The following is a 16,055-nucleotide window of genomic DNA, read 5'->3' as shown; positions in this document are numbered from 1 at the left end:
CTTCTATGGTGAAGTATTGCTAGAGCACATTCCTTGCCAAGAGGGAGTGTTGATTTTGGTTAGCATCAGATGTGCTCTAGCTCCGAAATTTGGTGGAGGGGCTAGAACACAAGAGATCTCCAAGACCCAGAAATCATTTGGAGAAATTCCACCCGGATGAGGAGTTATTAAAATAATTAATATTTTTAATGGGTTCCTAAGTCTAAACTTAGGAAAATAAAATATTGATGTGTATTAATAAGAATATGGGTGAGAAAGTTCTAAGTGACGAGTATCAAGCCAGTTGTAATCTTAGCCATTGATTAGGGACTTAATCTCAGCCGTTGATTCATCAACATAAAAAGTATAAGAGGAGGCTTGAAGGTCAGTTGGAGATACACCAAATTGATCAAAGAGTTCGATTTTTTGGGGCAAGGTTTGCTGAGAAAATCGAGCTAGTGATCTGAGTTGCAGTGAGGGGCAATTCGGCAAGGGAATTTCTGTCCAAGGCCGAAGAATACATAGCAGAGAGGCAGAGATTCGAGAAGCGCTGGGAGAGACAACGCAGTCCCAGAGAGGGTGACGCAGAAGCCACGGGGGCTGATGCAGGTGACGTAGAAGCCATAGGGGTTGACGCAGGCCCTTAGAGGTAGCGCTGGGGAGATTCTGTGGGGCAGAGAAGGAGTAGTTCAACAAATCAACTTTCTGAGCAAGGGAGGCTCATTGTGGAGGTGACGCAGTTCCAGCGCAGAGCTTGGAGCAACCATCGCTGCCCAACACTGGGAACAATCGGGTCATCTGTGGGGTTTGATCATCCAGTTGCTAAATTTGCCGGAATATCTGTCTCTGGATAGAGGTACTTTTGCCCACGTGTTAAATTTTATTGTCCCGACCATATTTTGTACTTTGGGGTATTATTTCCCATTGTATGTGGCCATCTTATGCTTTTATCCTTTTTTTAGCTGTATTAACCTTCGGGGCATTGTTCTAGGCCTGACCCAAACATGTGGACTCAAAGACAGAATATTATGGACCCAATGGTCATGTGGAATCAAAGAGGGAAGATGATGAAATAGGGCATGTAATGTGTGAAGGGGAGTGGAAAATGTGGAACAGGAAAATGGGACCATGCTACCAAAATCGGGGTTTCCCTAGTAGTGCCCATCCTAAAACTGTAAGCTAGTAGGGGAGATCCCATGGGACTAGGAATGAGGATTGACCCCCCAGTTAAGGTGAGGGAACAAAACTACTGTCGAAACCCTTCCTTCTTCCAAGTTACCCAATAATCCATACCTAAGTGTGCCCAAGAAAAACAAGCATAAACACTTCATTGCATAATGAAAGATTGTACCTTTAGGATTGGATGGCCCACCTTTAAACATATGATCTCGACAGATGGGCGATACGACATATGACTGGCTTAGGGAGCGGAGACATCTGGCACAACATCAACTACACTAGTGGCTGTCAAGGGCTACAGGTTTCCTGTTGAAGACAAATCTAGGAGAAAAATCCTCCTATGGGGTCACCCACTAGTGGTGGGTAACATGGCACTTTCCCCTTTTGAAGAAGATTACAAGGTATTGACTATATGAGCTTGTGAGGCAGGTGGGTTGAGGAGATTACTTGTTGATTTGGGTGTAGAGCAGGTAGATCCCCTGCACTTCACTGCAATAATCAATATGGTTGGAAACTTGTAAAGGATCCAGTCTGCCATGAGCATGGAAGGCATATGGATGTGCATTGTCACTATATTTGGCAATTGGTGGGGGATGAAGAGATTTGAGTTGCAGTATTGTGCAATCCAAGAGCTTACTAGTTTCACCAAGCCGTTTTGTTCATTTAGGTTTTATAAATTCAATTATAGTTTTGGTGTATATTCTAGAATCACCATTAAAGGAGGCTGGAATGATAGTCTTTAAAGTACACAAATACATGACATGAAATAATAATCTTAAAGTTCACAACCAATTCATGTACGTGGCTATCGAATATATGTTTTTACTAGTTTTGCATATGTTTGTAACTTAACACATATTATATTATTTATGAACATTCATTTGTCATATTTCGTAGGAACAATTGTTCTCTTGGGCCACTTTTTGTGGCAGAGGAAAAACTGATTGCATAGTTGTTAAGGTTCAACAGAGCAGAGTAGGTTGGACTGTGCGGGGTTTAGGACCACATGCAGAACATGCACACAAAACCACATTAGAAAACCCACACACAGGTTTGCAAGATTGGAGGACTCTGGTGAGACAAAAAGCTCCTCTCCTTTGACAGATTTACTATCAGGGAGCCTCAAAAGTTAATTCCCTCTGAGTTTTTATTTAAATTGAAGTTTTAGCAGAAGGGGCTGGTATGGAGATGTTGGCATTGATTATTTGATAGATTGATTCAGATTTATGAATCTAAAACGTTGCATAAAAACACTCGTGTGGGTTCTACATTGACTGCAGGTTGGAATGCCCTAGCTGGAGGACAGATGGATTCAGAGACTCCATAGTGTTTTGCCTTTGTGTATCTCTTGTAAGCTTTGATTCTGTACATGGCTTGTCATCTACCAAGGATTGCTAATGGAAGTGTGCTTATCCAAGAGTGGAATCATCCATGATCAGTGCATGGTTTGTGGAAGGAATGAAAATATTAAACATGTTTTTTAGGACTGGAAGATTGGCAAAAGTTGTTTGCAGCAGGTTCAACAACGTTTCCCCTCCATCTTCTAGGGTAACATACAATGGAGAGCAGCTTTGGTAGGAACTCTAAAAAAATGTGTTGTAAGTTAAAATGGTTGTTTGGAATTGGATTCAAGTATCTACTATTATTTGATATGGGGAACGAGATTTAAGCCCATTTTGATAATTATAATAGTTCTGTTCCCTGTTTCCAGCACACTCTCAGTTACTAGCCAAAGGTTACTCAATGATCTGGGAAGCTAATTGCTAAGAATGCTAATATCTGTACAAAATTAGATCTTGTCTAGAGAGCCAGGAATCAATTTTCACTATTTATGGTTGGATATCCCAAATATTGGTTTGACCTTTGAAATGAATTTCTCCTGGTGTTTGTCTCATAATTTTTACTTGTTCGATACTGTGATTATGCAAAGTGAATAGGTATGTTGTATTATCAAGTGCTATTTTGACAATAGAGAAAATTTATATACTTGGAAATACATGTGCAGACATATAATCTTTCAAAAGAAAAATGACAGAAATGTTGAAATACAAGTGAATTTAGAGTATTGCTTTTATTATTAAGAGCACAGAAGGATTTGTTAAAGTAAAAACATGTTTCTGCCTATTGCTACCTGTTTGTAGGCTAAACATAATGAGCTTTAGAGTCTGTTGGCTTCATGGGATGGTAGAAAAAGCCTTAAGGTTTTGTGTGGAATCAAGGATATCTTTCTCTTTAGATTCTAGAATGCTATTTGAGCATAAACTCACCTCCTCATCTTTCTTATTCTACAATATTAATATCACCATACAAGATATGAGAGAGTGATGGTAGTATGTAGCTAATCCATCCCAATAAGATGCCTTTTGTGAAGTTAATAAGATACACTGAATACTTCTCCAAGAGAGATCAGACTGCTTAGAAACAACTATTTGTCAAGGGAATGTGTTATGAGGTTGCAATGTCACCTCTTCCTCTTTGCTATATCTTATAAGGAGAAAGCTAGGTCCCTACTAGATGATGGGAAAGGAAATGAAAATTGTGTCCATATCCACAAATTACTAGCACACACACACACACACTCAAAATGTCAGCGATGGCAGTGCATAAGTCATGACTCATCTCCATTCTACCTCTAAGAGTAATCTTGAAAATGTTGGTCATTCTCTAATATAAGATTTTAAATTACAAATTAGCTTATTGCGTGGTGTTAATGGTGTGGCTACTGTTTACAATCTCACAATGCAACTACTAACACTTATCATGCATAATCATGTGTGATATACATCACCTCTGAAAGTAAAGTGCCCACTGTCCTCTACTCTGATTTGGAGAGGGATCTAGATCATAACGTCAGTGAATGACTTGTGGCTATTAAAATAGGACCTGATTAAAGCGAAGCACATGGAGATGGATTTGATGGAAACTGGAATGGGTTGGGGATTTATATGTTTTTGCCACTTATAGTTCTTAGCTGTTTGTGACATTATCTGTGTGTGCATTTTTTCCTCTTTTGGTGCGTGTAAATATCAACATGGGTGCCTTTGCAGAAACTTTACTGTTTGTAAATTTTAAATGTAAAATGTAATTTAGAAAATGGAACTTTAAATACTAATTCAATTTCTGGATGTGTTGCAGTGGTTGATGCGGAGGCAGGCACATCTACAACGGGCACAAGGGTTTCCTATTTCTGAATTTGGGGTGTGTTCCAGGCTCCAGCTCCATCACATTTTTTGAGGAAGTGTAGTGGGTATCAAGTTTTGATTGTCTATCGCATGCTAAATTCCAGTATTTCTAATTCAAAAGCTTTTTGTTTAGACTTTGGTTCATCATTCCTGGAGTTTTGTGTGACACTGAAATGCCTGGGTTTGAAACTTTGAGCATCACCTTCGTTGTCTGTGAATGTCTAATTAATATGTTACTGAATAGATTTGTTTCATTCTGTCCCTCTTGCGCTCCAAGCAAAGTCTACAAATCTGTGTGGAGAGGTCCTAGAATGCCAATGATCAAATGATCAAATGATCAATCTTTCTATTCTCGTTAGCTGTATCACTTGGATTTGAGGTTGCAAATGTTCAATCTTTCTATTCTCGTTAGCTGTATCACTTGGATTTGAGGTGCAAATTGCAATAATGTCTAGAGAGCATGTTTTTGGAGCTATTATATCTAATTTTTTTGATTGCTTGGGCTATAATTTGTATTTGTAATTTTCGGGAGAACATGGATATAGGAACCACTTGTGTGAATGCATATTTTTTTCCTGTAAAATTCACCTTCTATGTTTGCCTTTATATTTCAGGTTTTGGTTGATCTTATCAGAGTGCCTGAATGGGCATTTGAAGCTGCTGGGCAGGAGTTGCGGGGCATGGGACAAGATACTGCGACATACCACCCTGGCCTTTACTTGACACCGGCACAGGTTTGTTTATTAACTTGTAATTGCGTGCTAGAATGGAAAACTAGCTGGTTGTGAAAAAATAAGAGGTCCAAATCATTTATGCATATTTTTTTCTCTCTTTCTGCACGCCCGCCCTTCATTTGTTTAAATAGCCTCATTATATTCATAATTTATAATATATATGCATCTGCAACAGTAAGAATTTATGGATCCTTTGTATGTATACTGATACAAGAAAATAGTGTTTGCTGTGGTTTGTAGCATCAGTTCATATATACAATAAAGAACTTCTCTGATGGAGCTATGGGGTACTTAATGATAGATGGGTAAGCAAGACAGATAAACAAAACAATGATCTGCCCTTTGATGTTTCAACCACTTCATGTGGAATTTATTTCCATGTCATAGGCTGAGTATTTTTTTTTCCTATATCACAGGCTGAGAGGTACAAGGGTGTGAAGTACCTGTCCATCATCCGTGGTATAACATACCCACTACCCTCTGTCAACCATTGAGAGTATGGGGCTCTCGTAAATTCCATGAATTTTCCCTTTTCCTGTGCTTTGATACCATAATATATCAGACCCAGGCATCTGTCTAGGATTTGACACCAATTTGTAATACAGCTATACTCCATGCTGAGCCACATTACTACATCTCTGGCTATGTGTACTATGCACATTTAAAATTCTTTCAACATGGCTCATGTTTCCATGAATTAACAACTCTAATACCATATTGTAATTATTCCTTGCATATGATACACATGTAGGCCTAATAACATGCAGAACCATGAATAAGGACATAACATGTAGCATATTCATTAAGCTAACGACAGCAATTAACACATATAATATAATGAACAACATTAAAGCACTCATATCATAAAGAACACTGATTTTTAATGAAAGCACCAATTGGCTATGAATCTCAGAAGTTCCACCTAGCAATAGATGATGTTGCTCCAGCTCTCTCAATAGCAGACCACCCCCAAGTTAAGGCTATGGCTACTGTTGCACAGATTTTGTCAAAGTTCCAAGGAAACGAAAATGCCATATTTTTTCAACGAGATCGGGTCATCTATCAGCCGTCTACATGTCACTATAAACCCATTCTGCAAGTTATGTAATGTAAATGATCCTAGTAAGACCTTGAGTATATGTAACAACCTAGGTAAGCCTGTAATTTTGATGACGAATTTCATCCTAAGAGGTTTTCTAACCTCACTGATTACCTGTGTTTCTAGACACAGCTAATCAGAAGAGTTTTTTCCCTCCAGCTTAAACCCCAAAGCTAGGGTGAAATTTATTGTTGAAATCTTAGGTGAGTCTTAGTGTTTTTAGTCGACTCTGATGCAAAAGTGTTTTGGGAATAATTTAAGCTAGTTGGCTTAATTATTTTATTACAAATCACTTGGTCTACTATATCATATTGTGTCGCCGATGGGTTATGTGTCTTGAGGGTCTAACCAAATGTGTATTCTCCCTTCGAGGGTTATAAATGTAAAATCTTATGTATTAGAGGGTGGAAAAATAATTAAATCCCCTCCTGTGTAAATCAAATAATTTTTCTGGCAAAATAAATTTAAATCCTAAGCCAAAAAATTAATTAATTAGAGTCAAATTAAGTTGTCTTAGGAAACTTAATTCTCCAAGTGGAAAAATTCGTGGGTCTTAAAGGAATCAGTTTTTAAAAGTCCTCCACCAAGGGAATATTTTATATTTCAAGAAAATTTGGACTCTTGGACTTTGATGGTTAAGTAAAAGTCAAAATTGTGAAGAAATTAGCTCAAAATAATTAATTTTGAGCTAATAAAAATGTAATTAAAAGATAAATTCGAAAATTCCTCAAAAATAAAAAATCAAAGGCCAAGATTAAAAAATCTTGAAGTGTTTATCAACGACTGAGATTATTTTGACAAGGATCAAAGAAAATAGCCATTATTTTTCCACTTGGAGGATAAATCTATAAATTAGAGTCGTTTGAGTCTCTAACATCTTGATCTCTGATTAAGAAATTGTTGCTGAAGCATCTTTGTAATCTTGCCCCTCTGAGAACCATTTTTTCTACCACAATAAAGACTTTGGGGTGCAATTCAAGGTGTTCTTGCTTATTGATTTGTGGTATGTGCTAACTACGAACATCTCTATGTTGTGCTGAATATTGGTAAGATCTGTTTTTCAGTAGATGGAGATAAAATCATACTATTGATAGTTTTGGGCTAACCTTAGGTGGTTTGATTCCCCATGTGATCTAATAGATTATTTTTGAGATAGATGCATAGTGCTTGCAGGTACTTCAGCCTTGGCCTCCAAGTTCACAAACTTGGGCAGGAACCACTATTGTTTGGATTCCAAATATTTGCATGGTAGATTAAATTTTTGCTAAGGCTATAGTATACATTAGGGTTTCTAATCTGTTTTTAGCAATTCATCAAAGGAAAAAACTCCATAAAAATATTTTTCTAAAAAATTCAAAATTTTTAAAACCCTTGTATATTTGTAGATCTTGTGAATAATTTTGTAAATTTAATTTGTAAATTATTTTTTCTAACTTGGCGTTTGGGGTTTTAAGTATTTGTATTTTGTATATATTTGGGGTTTGGGTGTTTTCTTTTCATTTGTGCAGGTTGGATAAAGGGATCAAGTGGAAGAAGAGCTAGATCTAGGCCCTTGAGGGTAAGATTTAGTCTCTAGGAAATTTTGCAGGGCTATTCACTAAAGATTTTGCAACAGAATTCAGATCTAAAAGATATTTTTTCTTTCTTTTTCGAAACAAGGGTTTTAGTTTTTGGGCCTCTCGAGACTGAATATGACCTCTCCAAGCCCAACGTCAGCCTCTAAGGCCCCAACATCATCCTTTTAGCCCCTGCGTCATCCTTTTTTGGCTCTTTTAGGGTAGGCCATGAGCCCTAGAGGCCTCAACCTCCTCTCCAGGCCCCTGCGCAGAAGGTTTAAGCCCTTTTGAGGGCTTGCCGTGGCCTTTTGGGGCCTCAACCTCTCTTTGGAAGCCTAGACGACAACCCTAGAGGGCTTTCCGTGGCCTTTTAGGCCCTTAAACCCCCAATGTCTAGCTTTAGGGTCTCCATTGCCCATGGGTCAAGCCTTTAGAGGCTTTTCTCCTCTAGCGTTAGCCCTTTTGAGCCTTCTCTCACCTCAGGTTTTGATCTACCTTGTTAGCCTTGTTAGCCCCCAACGTTGGCTTTCCTTGGCCTAGCGTTGGATTTTCATGGCCTCTTTCTGCCTTAAATTGCCCTAAAGCCTCCTCAGAATGTTTAATGTTGATTTCTTGGTGGTTTTGCAAGTTTTGGGTCTCCAAAATCTTCATTTTTAGGTGGCATCTTCGTCCTAAAATTTTGGGTCACTTGGGCAAGTGCATCTACAAGGCGTTTGGCCTAAAATTTGACCTCTAAACCTTCAGTTTCTCTTTGTTTTATTACAATAGTTAAATCAGTGATAATTATGCCCTAAAATCTTATTTAGCTTGGTCAAAATTGTTCAAAATTGCAAAATTTTCATTTTCCCAAATTTTGGCCACTTGGGCACCTTAGATGTAGCCTAGATCTATTTTTATGCTCGCTGGAATTTACTGCATAAATTTGGGCATTTTGGGCACTATTTCTAACATCATTAGCTTGCGGATGTGTGACTTATTTATTGCTATAATAATTGATCAAATCTGAAATATCTCTGAAAAATACATTTTAAAAGGGCTAATTCATCTAATTTTTCAGTTAGCTATGTTTGCTTGGCAGTTCTTTTGATTTTGGGCAAGCATAGGCATTGTGGAATTTCTATTTACCTAAGTCACCTAACACGAGGACATGGGACATGAAGGACACGGGGATTCAAGTGTCGGACACAGACACATTAACCCCTTAAAACAGGGCACATGGATTCGAGTGTCAGACACAGACATGTTGACCCCTCAAAACATGACACGTTATATATTATTTTATATCTATATCTCTCTCTCTCTCTCTATATATATATATATATTAAAAATTAGATATTTCTTGTATGAATTCTCATTCATGATACGAATCCATTGATTCAAACAGAGATCTTCATCTAGATGTGAGTTTTACAAAATAACATTATGCATACAAATACAATTGTGACATAAATGATAAATTATAATACATATTCATCAATGATCCAATAGGAGAAAGACAAGATACTGTAGTTTTCTGATTAAGTCATCAAAATCAAAATGTGTACAATGTTACATACGTAGGAGCAATGCCAATGGCAATTGGAAATAGCAAATATAAAACAACGAGCCTAAAGGTAGTAGCCTGTAGGTAGCTCATGAGTTATCAATCCTCATAATCAAAATCAACATCACTCTCATGAGTCATCAATCCTCATAATCAAAACCATCATCACTGTACTCATCATCATGGTCACCACTGCTCTCCATTGCTGCATCCTCCTCCTTTGTATCCAATGTCATCTCTACATTTGCTGGTGTAGAGGATGACCCCTCTACAGTATCACCATCATCAAAAGTGACAGGCTCCAACACTGGCTCATTAAGATCCATGTTGGCCAATGGCAACTCAACACTATTGTCCAAACCCATAACATCAGCAAAGACATCTTTGTCTTTCCCTTCAACCAGTCATCCCTTTGCCTGTAAATAAGACGAAGGTTGGTGTGCACATACACCATTGTTTCTGCCCTGGATTGCTCAAGCCTACTCTTTTTGACACTGTACAATTTCCATATGTGCTCCAATTCCTCTCACAACAAGAGGATGAAGTCACATGAGAAAGGAGCCTCATGTCTAGCTACTGTAGAGGAGGTCTTGTTGCCCCATGAGTTGCCCACCAAGAATAGGGCTTCTTAGCCCCGTTGTATCTAATCACATCATAGCTTGCAAATCGAGCAGTGCCAGTGGAAAACTCTACAAAGGCATCTGCACCTCATTAAGGGATACTCACCCTTTGCTCTTAACTCTCACACACCCACAACAAACCCACAATGACTTTGGTGAAGTTAGAATTGCCAAATCGCACTTTTATAGCCGCTTGGTGGGCAAAAATGCGTGACATGTGTCTTGAAATCAGGACACAATCATGTCCCAATGGGATACGATCCGGAGGACATGTGTCCCACCAAATTGTGTCCGATTCATTTGATTCAGGGCACGTGGGGCCAAGGGAGCGAATTCAGTTTCTTAGCTATTTACTTACTGCTGTCATAATAGTCACTTACTCTATTTACATACTGCTGTCATAAGTGTCTTCATAGCTCTATATTTTGGTGTTACTTGCTCCTAACATTTACATGGTGAAAGTGGCTAACATTGTGTTGTTCTTGTGAGTTTATGTGTTAAAAGAATTTATATTTCACATTTAAATAAACTGACTCACCTAAAAGCACTTCAATCATATTATCTTGGTGATAAGTCTCTTGATCATATTGGTATTTTGTGGATTTGATTGCGTTCCTCTTCATAATTGCCATTAAAGTGATAAGATCATTCTCAATCTTGTTTTGGGCATCTAAGTTTTCATTGGTTATCTTGATAGTGATATTTGGCTCATCTTAAGTATTGAATATTGGCACCGTATAGATTTGTGGTTAATTGATAAAGGATCTAACATCTTGAGGAATTTCTTGTGAAGTTTTAACTTGTATCTTTCGACATTTATCTTGTTTAAGTTTGTTATCTCAATATTGTTAAGTACTCTTGCTTTAAGATAATTCACACTAAGTACTTAAGTAACATAAACAATATTAAATCAAGATAATTCCGCTCATCATCTTGCATAAGCATTCTAGGATTTAGCCCGCATTAAGAATTTACCTCCTAGCATAAGCTAGGTTGATAGACTCTTAGGGAAACCCTTTTCAAACTAGCTTGAGAGATTCAACTCTTCCTAATAGTTAACACAGTGACCTTGCAGTTGTCAGAGCCACAGTTTCTGTAGTGCCAGAGGCACTGGGTGAGTGGAACACTGGGTTAATCAGGTCCTTGCCTGATTCCTGTTGGCTTCCATTTCACAACTTATTTTGAGGATTGCTTCTCAAAATAGTTAGGGGAAACGTTCCACTTAGACTAGGAATATAGTTAAAATTAACCAAGTGCACTGCATCTCACATAGGTCCTAAGACTTGCACATCATATAGGTTAGTCAATCATTCAAGCAACTGGGGTCCATCCGGTCACTTGGTTTCAATTTACCATAAGCAAAAATTGTGATTCCATAAAGGCACTGGTCTCCTATACGGAAATCCAACCTAATTAATATTCTTGCTCAAATGCAACTTAGTGGCTAGGCCACTCATCCGTGTCTCTCAAACAAGTTGGTTTCCAACTTGTTTTCCTTCATCTCATTGCATAGGGACTACCCCCCATAGGCTGCTGTTGGGAGACAAATAGAACGGAGTGGGTGGGGATCAGAGTGACAACACCTGCTCTGAGCGACCTGTACAATCCGGGCGACAACATTTTCTGGCGCCATTGTTGGGGACAATTTTTGTTGGACCTTAGCTTTATGACAATTTCTCATAATCTTCTAAGCACCTTCCATCTCTCACCATTCTTCATCTTCATCTTCTCATCACCTTTTCCTTTTCCTCTCACTAATCCTCTCACCTTGTTCATTCTCACATTTAGCACCTAGACATTTAGGTTGGTTTCCTGTTTGGGTGGCGACTCCACTTACTTATCCATTCACAAGAACGTACTCTAGAAGGAATCCCGGTAGCTTGGTTAACCCCTCTCCTGATCCTGAAAAGGTTCTAAGAGCTCGATTAAACACGTTACATTCTAGAGATCGTTTAAATTTTCTCGGACAAGAAGCCCTCCTTGACCTCCATTTGCTTTTCATCTAAGTCACAGGACACGTCCCTCAAGGTCCTGTGTCCCATATTTTACGTGTCGGACACAAAACGTGCCCTAAAACGTGTCGAAAACGTTTTTCTTCGTGTCCTCCAATCGAGACACGTGTTTTGGACGTGGCAAAAACGTGCCCTAACGTTTTTGGCTCTTAGGACACGTGTCCCATGAAAAGTGACATTTAAAACCTGCAACATGGTTTATTTTTGGGTTTTTTTTGTCATTGTTCGTCGCCGAAGTCGAGTTTGCTTGCTGCCGAAATCAAATTTGTTGTGCAATGTGAGGAATTCCATCATATTCGAGCGAAATGCTCACAACTTCACATTGAGAGCACAATTCACAACTTCACATCAACTTGGACCTAGAGATGTAGGAGACGAGCGTTCGCGTGCTTTGCTGAGAGTTTGGAGCACTTAAATTTCCTGTAAGTTGTGTTATAGCCTATGGAACTTAACTTTATTATACACTAGTGACCACCTCCCCGTCATGTGCTCACTGCTCACTACATGTTCAAGGTCTAAAGGGAGATAAAACTCGATTAACACTCTGGTCAACAATGAAGCTTGAACACATAAATTTATAATTTATAAACTACCTTATGTGAAATTTGAACATGATTGAAGTTTTGAACCTATTTGAAGTTAATAACATAAGTTATAACATGAACAATGAACATTGAAATGTGAACATCATTGATGTAGTAAATTAATAAAAAATTACTAAATACTAAATAGTAAATAGTGTAGACTAAATACTAAATAGATATCATCATGACTCAAATCTATATGGATCAGGCACTATATTTCAGTGTTTTTTAATATATATATATATATATATAAATGTGGCCCTTATGTCCTGTTTCTGGGGTTGCTGTGTCTCGTGTCGAATACTTGTATTTACGTGTCCTCTGTGTCTCGTGTCGTCGTGTCATGTTACTTAGCTTTTCATCAATCATCCTATAAGTCTTGACATCATGGGTGACTTTTACAGGCCTTGCAACTTCACAAATATCCAAGGATATCCGTATGATCTGCCAAACGAATCTACTATGAGCAAGCTATCGCTTTTCTAGGGGAACAATGCTAAAAATGCCGAAGCACATATAAAGAAATTCAACGACTTCATCTACAAATTTTCTCATGCTACTGACTATAATCATGAAGATGTTCGAATGGCTTTCTATAGAAGATGATGCTCTGGATTGGCTTCAAGACAAGGCTGATAATGCTTTTGATTCTTTGAAGACTCTCCTTGATGCTTTCAGAGATAAATATGGGGACAAAAGAAGGAAAATATTTGGTTAAAGAATTCAACACTATAAAGAAAAGAGAAAATGAAATGGTGGAAGAATTTAACCAAAGATTCAATAAGCTTCTAAGGGATATGACTCAGGATTACAAGCCTCCTAACAAGACTATTCTAGAACAATACCTTGAAGCTTATCCCGTGGAAACCTAGTATGAAATCAGAGGTGCTCATCCCAACACTCTAGCAATTGCCCAAAGCATGACCGAGGAATTGGAAAAGGATAAGAAAGTCTTTGGAAATTAGAAATCCCTGGTTTTGAAAGAATCCAAATTAAGTCCAAGGGAAAATAAGTTAAAGAAGAGAAATCCGACACTATTAAGGAGTTAACCCGATTGGTAAGAGAAATAAAGATTGAACATGCCATACAAATAGGTGAAATGCAGAATCAATTAATACAGATAGAAAGAACGCGAATGCAAAGTGTGCCAACTAGGAATAACAATAATAACAGGAGTAATAATAATAACCCATGGCCAAGAAGGAATCCCCCGAGTGATCAGAGGCCCCCTACACTGCTTGAGTCTGCCAACATGGTTGATGAGCCTGTCCCTTTCTATAGACCTTGTGAGAGTTTCCATGAAGAAAGTACATGTGCATTTGCTAGAAGAATCTTGGAAGAAAGTAAGAATCAACAGGATAACAAAGCAAATCAAGAAAACTCTAAGGAAGGCTGATGTGCAAATATGATTTCTTCATCCTTCACAATTAATACCTTCAATGAAGAAAATGACCCCATTACTTAGGCATATGGTGAAAAACCATTTTAGGAACAAATTCTAGAGCTTGCCAAAAGTAAAGGTTACACTTATCAACGAAAAGGTAAAGGGCAAAGTCAAGATAAGCGAGTTCCTTTTGAAAGATATAAACCCGCTTTAAAGGTAGATTAGGTAGCATGGATAAATAACATCAAGATGTCTGTTCCAGTACTTGAATTGTTAAAAATTCAAGTACTGTTATATGACTAATGAAAATCATGAGCCGTTCTTTCTTACTTGTGACATAAATGACATAGTACTTCACAATTGCATGCTAGATTCTGGTGCATCTAAGAATGTTATGACCAAGAAGGTCATGGAACAATTAAACTTAAGGATCTCTAGACCATACCATAACATTTGTTCAATGGACTCTAGAAAGGTTGAAGTCCTTGGTGTGGTTAAAGATTTACAGGTTGCCTTAGTTGATTATCCGTACAGAATCATTACCATGGATATAGCAGTCATTGATGTACCAAATGTATGGGGAATGCTTCTCTCCAGGAAGTTTGCAGCTGATTTAGGTGGGTACATTCAGATGGATTTATCTTATGCCACTATTCCCGCAGCAACAGGTGGAATGGTCAGACTGTACAAAGAGGTTGAAAGAAGGTACCACGTGGAAGTCCCAAAGAAGTTGGAAAATGGTGAACAAGTTGTGCCACAGGAGCATCCGCCTCATTTTGAATCAGAGTTTGTCCAATCAGTATGCCATTTCTTCCATCGCTCAGCCCCTCCACCAAGCAAAAAAAGAGGAAGATTTCAGATGGACAGAAATATGCGGCACAATGATGAGCAGTCACACCGACCTAAGAGGGTCAAATTTCAGCACGAGACATTTGAGAAACAAACCATGATCTACTTGTTAGCGGATAGATGCCCGAGATTATTCCTCATCGATGGCATTTGCTGCCATGGGGCATAGTTTTGTATAATACCTCTAACCCTTCTCCTTTTTATTTCATGTCGTTAGATAGTTTTATTTCAAGTGTTTATATTATGTCTTTTGTATTTCAGTTTGTTAGAGTATATTTTATATTCCAGTGATATTTTCTATATACGCATGATGATTTCGATTTTTGTTAATTTTCGGTATGTTCTATGCTTAGAGCAATTTATTTCAATTTTCATAGTTAGCTCCATATCTTTTCCAGATTAGCAATCACATTAGCGTTAAAGTAAACTGCAGATAGAACATAAACATAAATCGCAGAAGACAATCCAAGATAAGAGGACACAAGATGTGGCGCTAGTTAGGGACAAACTCCAATGTGGGGAAACCCTTGATCAATTCTTCTTATATGTTCTTCAATAGTTTAGCACAGAGAGAGAGAGAGATAGTAAGTTTACAACAGAAGTCAACACTTTGACTTATCTAGATAAAAGCATAGATCATCTCTAAGAAGATGATACATGAGATCAGTTAAAGACATGCTGCTTCAACTAATTCTCCAAGGTGACTCCTTCACCTATCGTTGTGCTGCATTTCGTCATCGTGCTGCACCTCACTGCACTGCACCATGCTGCACCCATCATCACTATGCTGCATCTCATCACGCTTCATTAATCATGACTTTACCCATCATTGTACTGCATTATGTGCAATCGCTGCACCATGTTGCCATCTTGAACTATGTGTTTGCTGCACCTTGCTTGCTTGTTGTCCCTTGCTTGCTTGTTGTCCCTAGCATGCTTTTTGTCCTTAGCATGCTTGTTGTTGCATGCTAGTTGTCCCTTGCATGCTAGCTGTAACATTGCATGCTTGGTGTATTTGCTGCTAAGTACCATACAACTGTCCCAATGTTAGTTAGCTGTCCCTTGCATGCTGCTCTACTTTGGAGACAGATGCTCCCACTGTTTCGGTAGTTCCCGGCAGTTCTGGCAGTTCCGGCTGTTCCCGGCAGTTCTGGTTGTTCCCCACAGTTCTGGTAGTCTCGGCTTTTCCGGCAGTTCCAACTTTTTTGGTAGTTTTGGCTTTTCTGGCATTTCCGGCTTTTCCGGTAGTTCTGGCTTTTTTGGCTTTTCGGTAGTTTTGGCTTTTTTGGCTTTTCCAACTTTTTCGGCATTTCCGACAGTTTTTGCTTTTCTAG

General features: G+C 38.4%; 1 protein-coding gene across 1 annotated transcript in view; it reads left to right on the top strand.

Moving 5' to 3' along the window:
- SIS3 (SUGAR-INSENSITIVE 3) overlaps positions 1 to 16,055 on the top strand; it is a 169,993-nt gene that overhangs the window by 104,340 nt on the left and 49,598 nt on the right. Inside the window, exons 7-8 of the mRNA XM_089416711.1 lie at positions 4,294 to 4,356; positions 4,955 to 5,074. Of these exons, the coding sequence (XP_089272837.1) occupies positions 4,294 to 4,356; positions 4,955 to 5,074 (183 nt within the window). The remainder of the gene's footprint in view (positions 1 to 4,293; positions 4,357 to 4,954; positions 5,075 to 16,055) is intronic.

The sequence above is a fragment of the Pinus tabuliformis genome, chromosome 3_2, assembly GCF_031772625.1.
Source record: "Pinus tabuliformis cultivar Carrire ecotype Pingquan chromosome 3_2, CPIR1, whole genome shotgun sequence".
Taxonomy (NCBI): Eukaryota; Viridiplantae; Streptophyta; class Pinopsida; order Pinales; family Pinaceae; genus Pinus; species Pinus tabuliformis.
The sequence above is the reverse complement of the archived record's forward strand: the minus strand, read 5'-3'. Positions and strand labels throughout refer to the sequence as shown.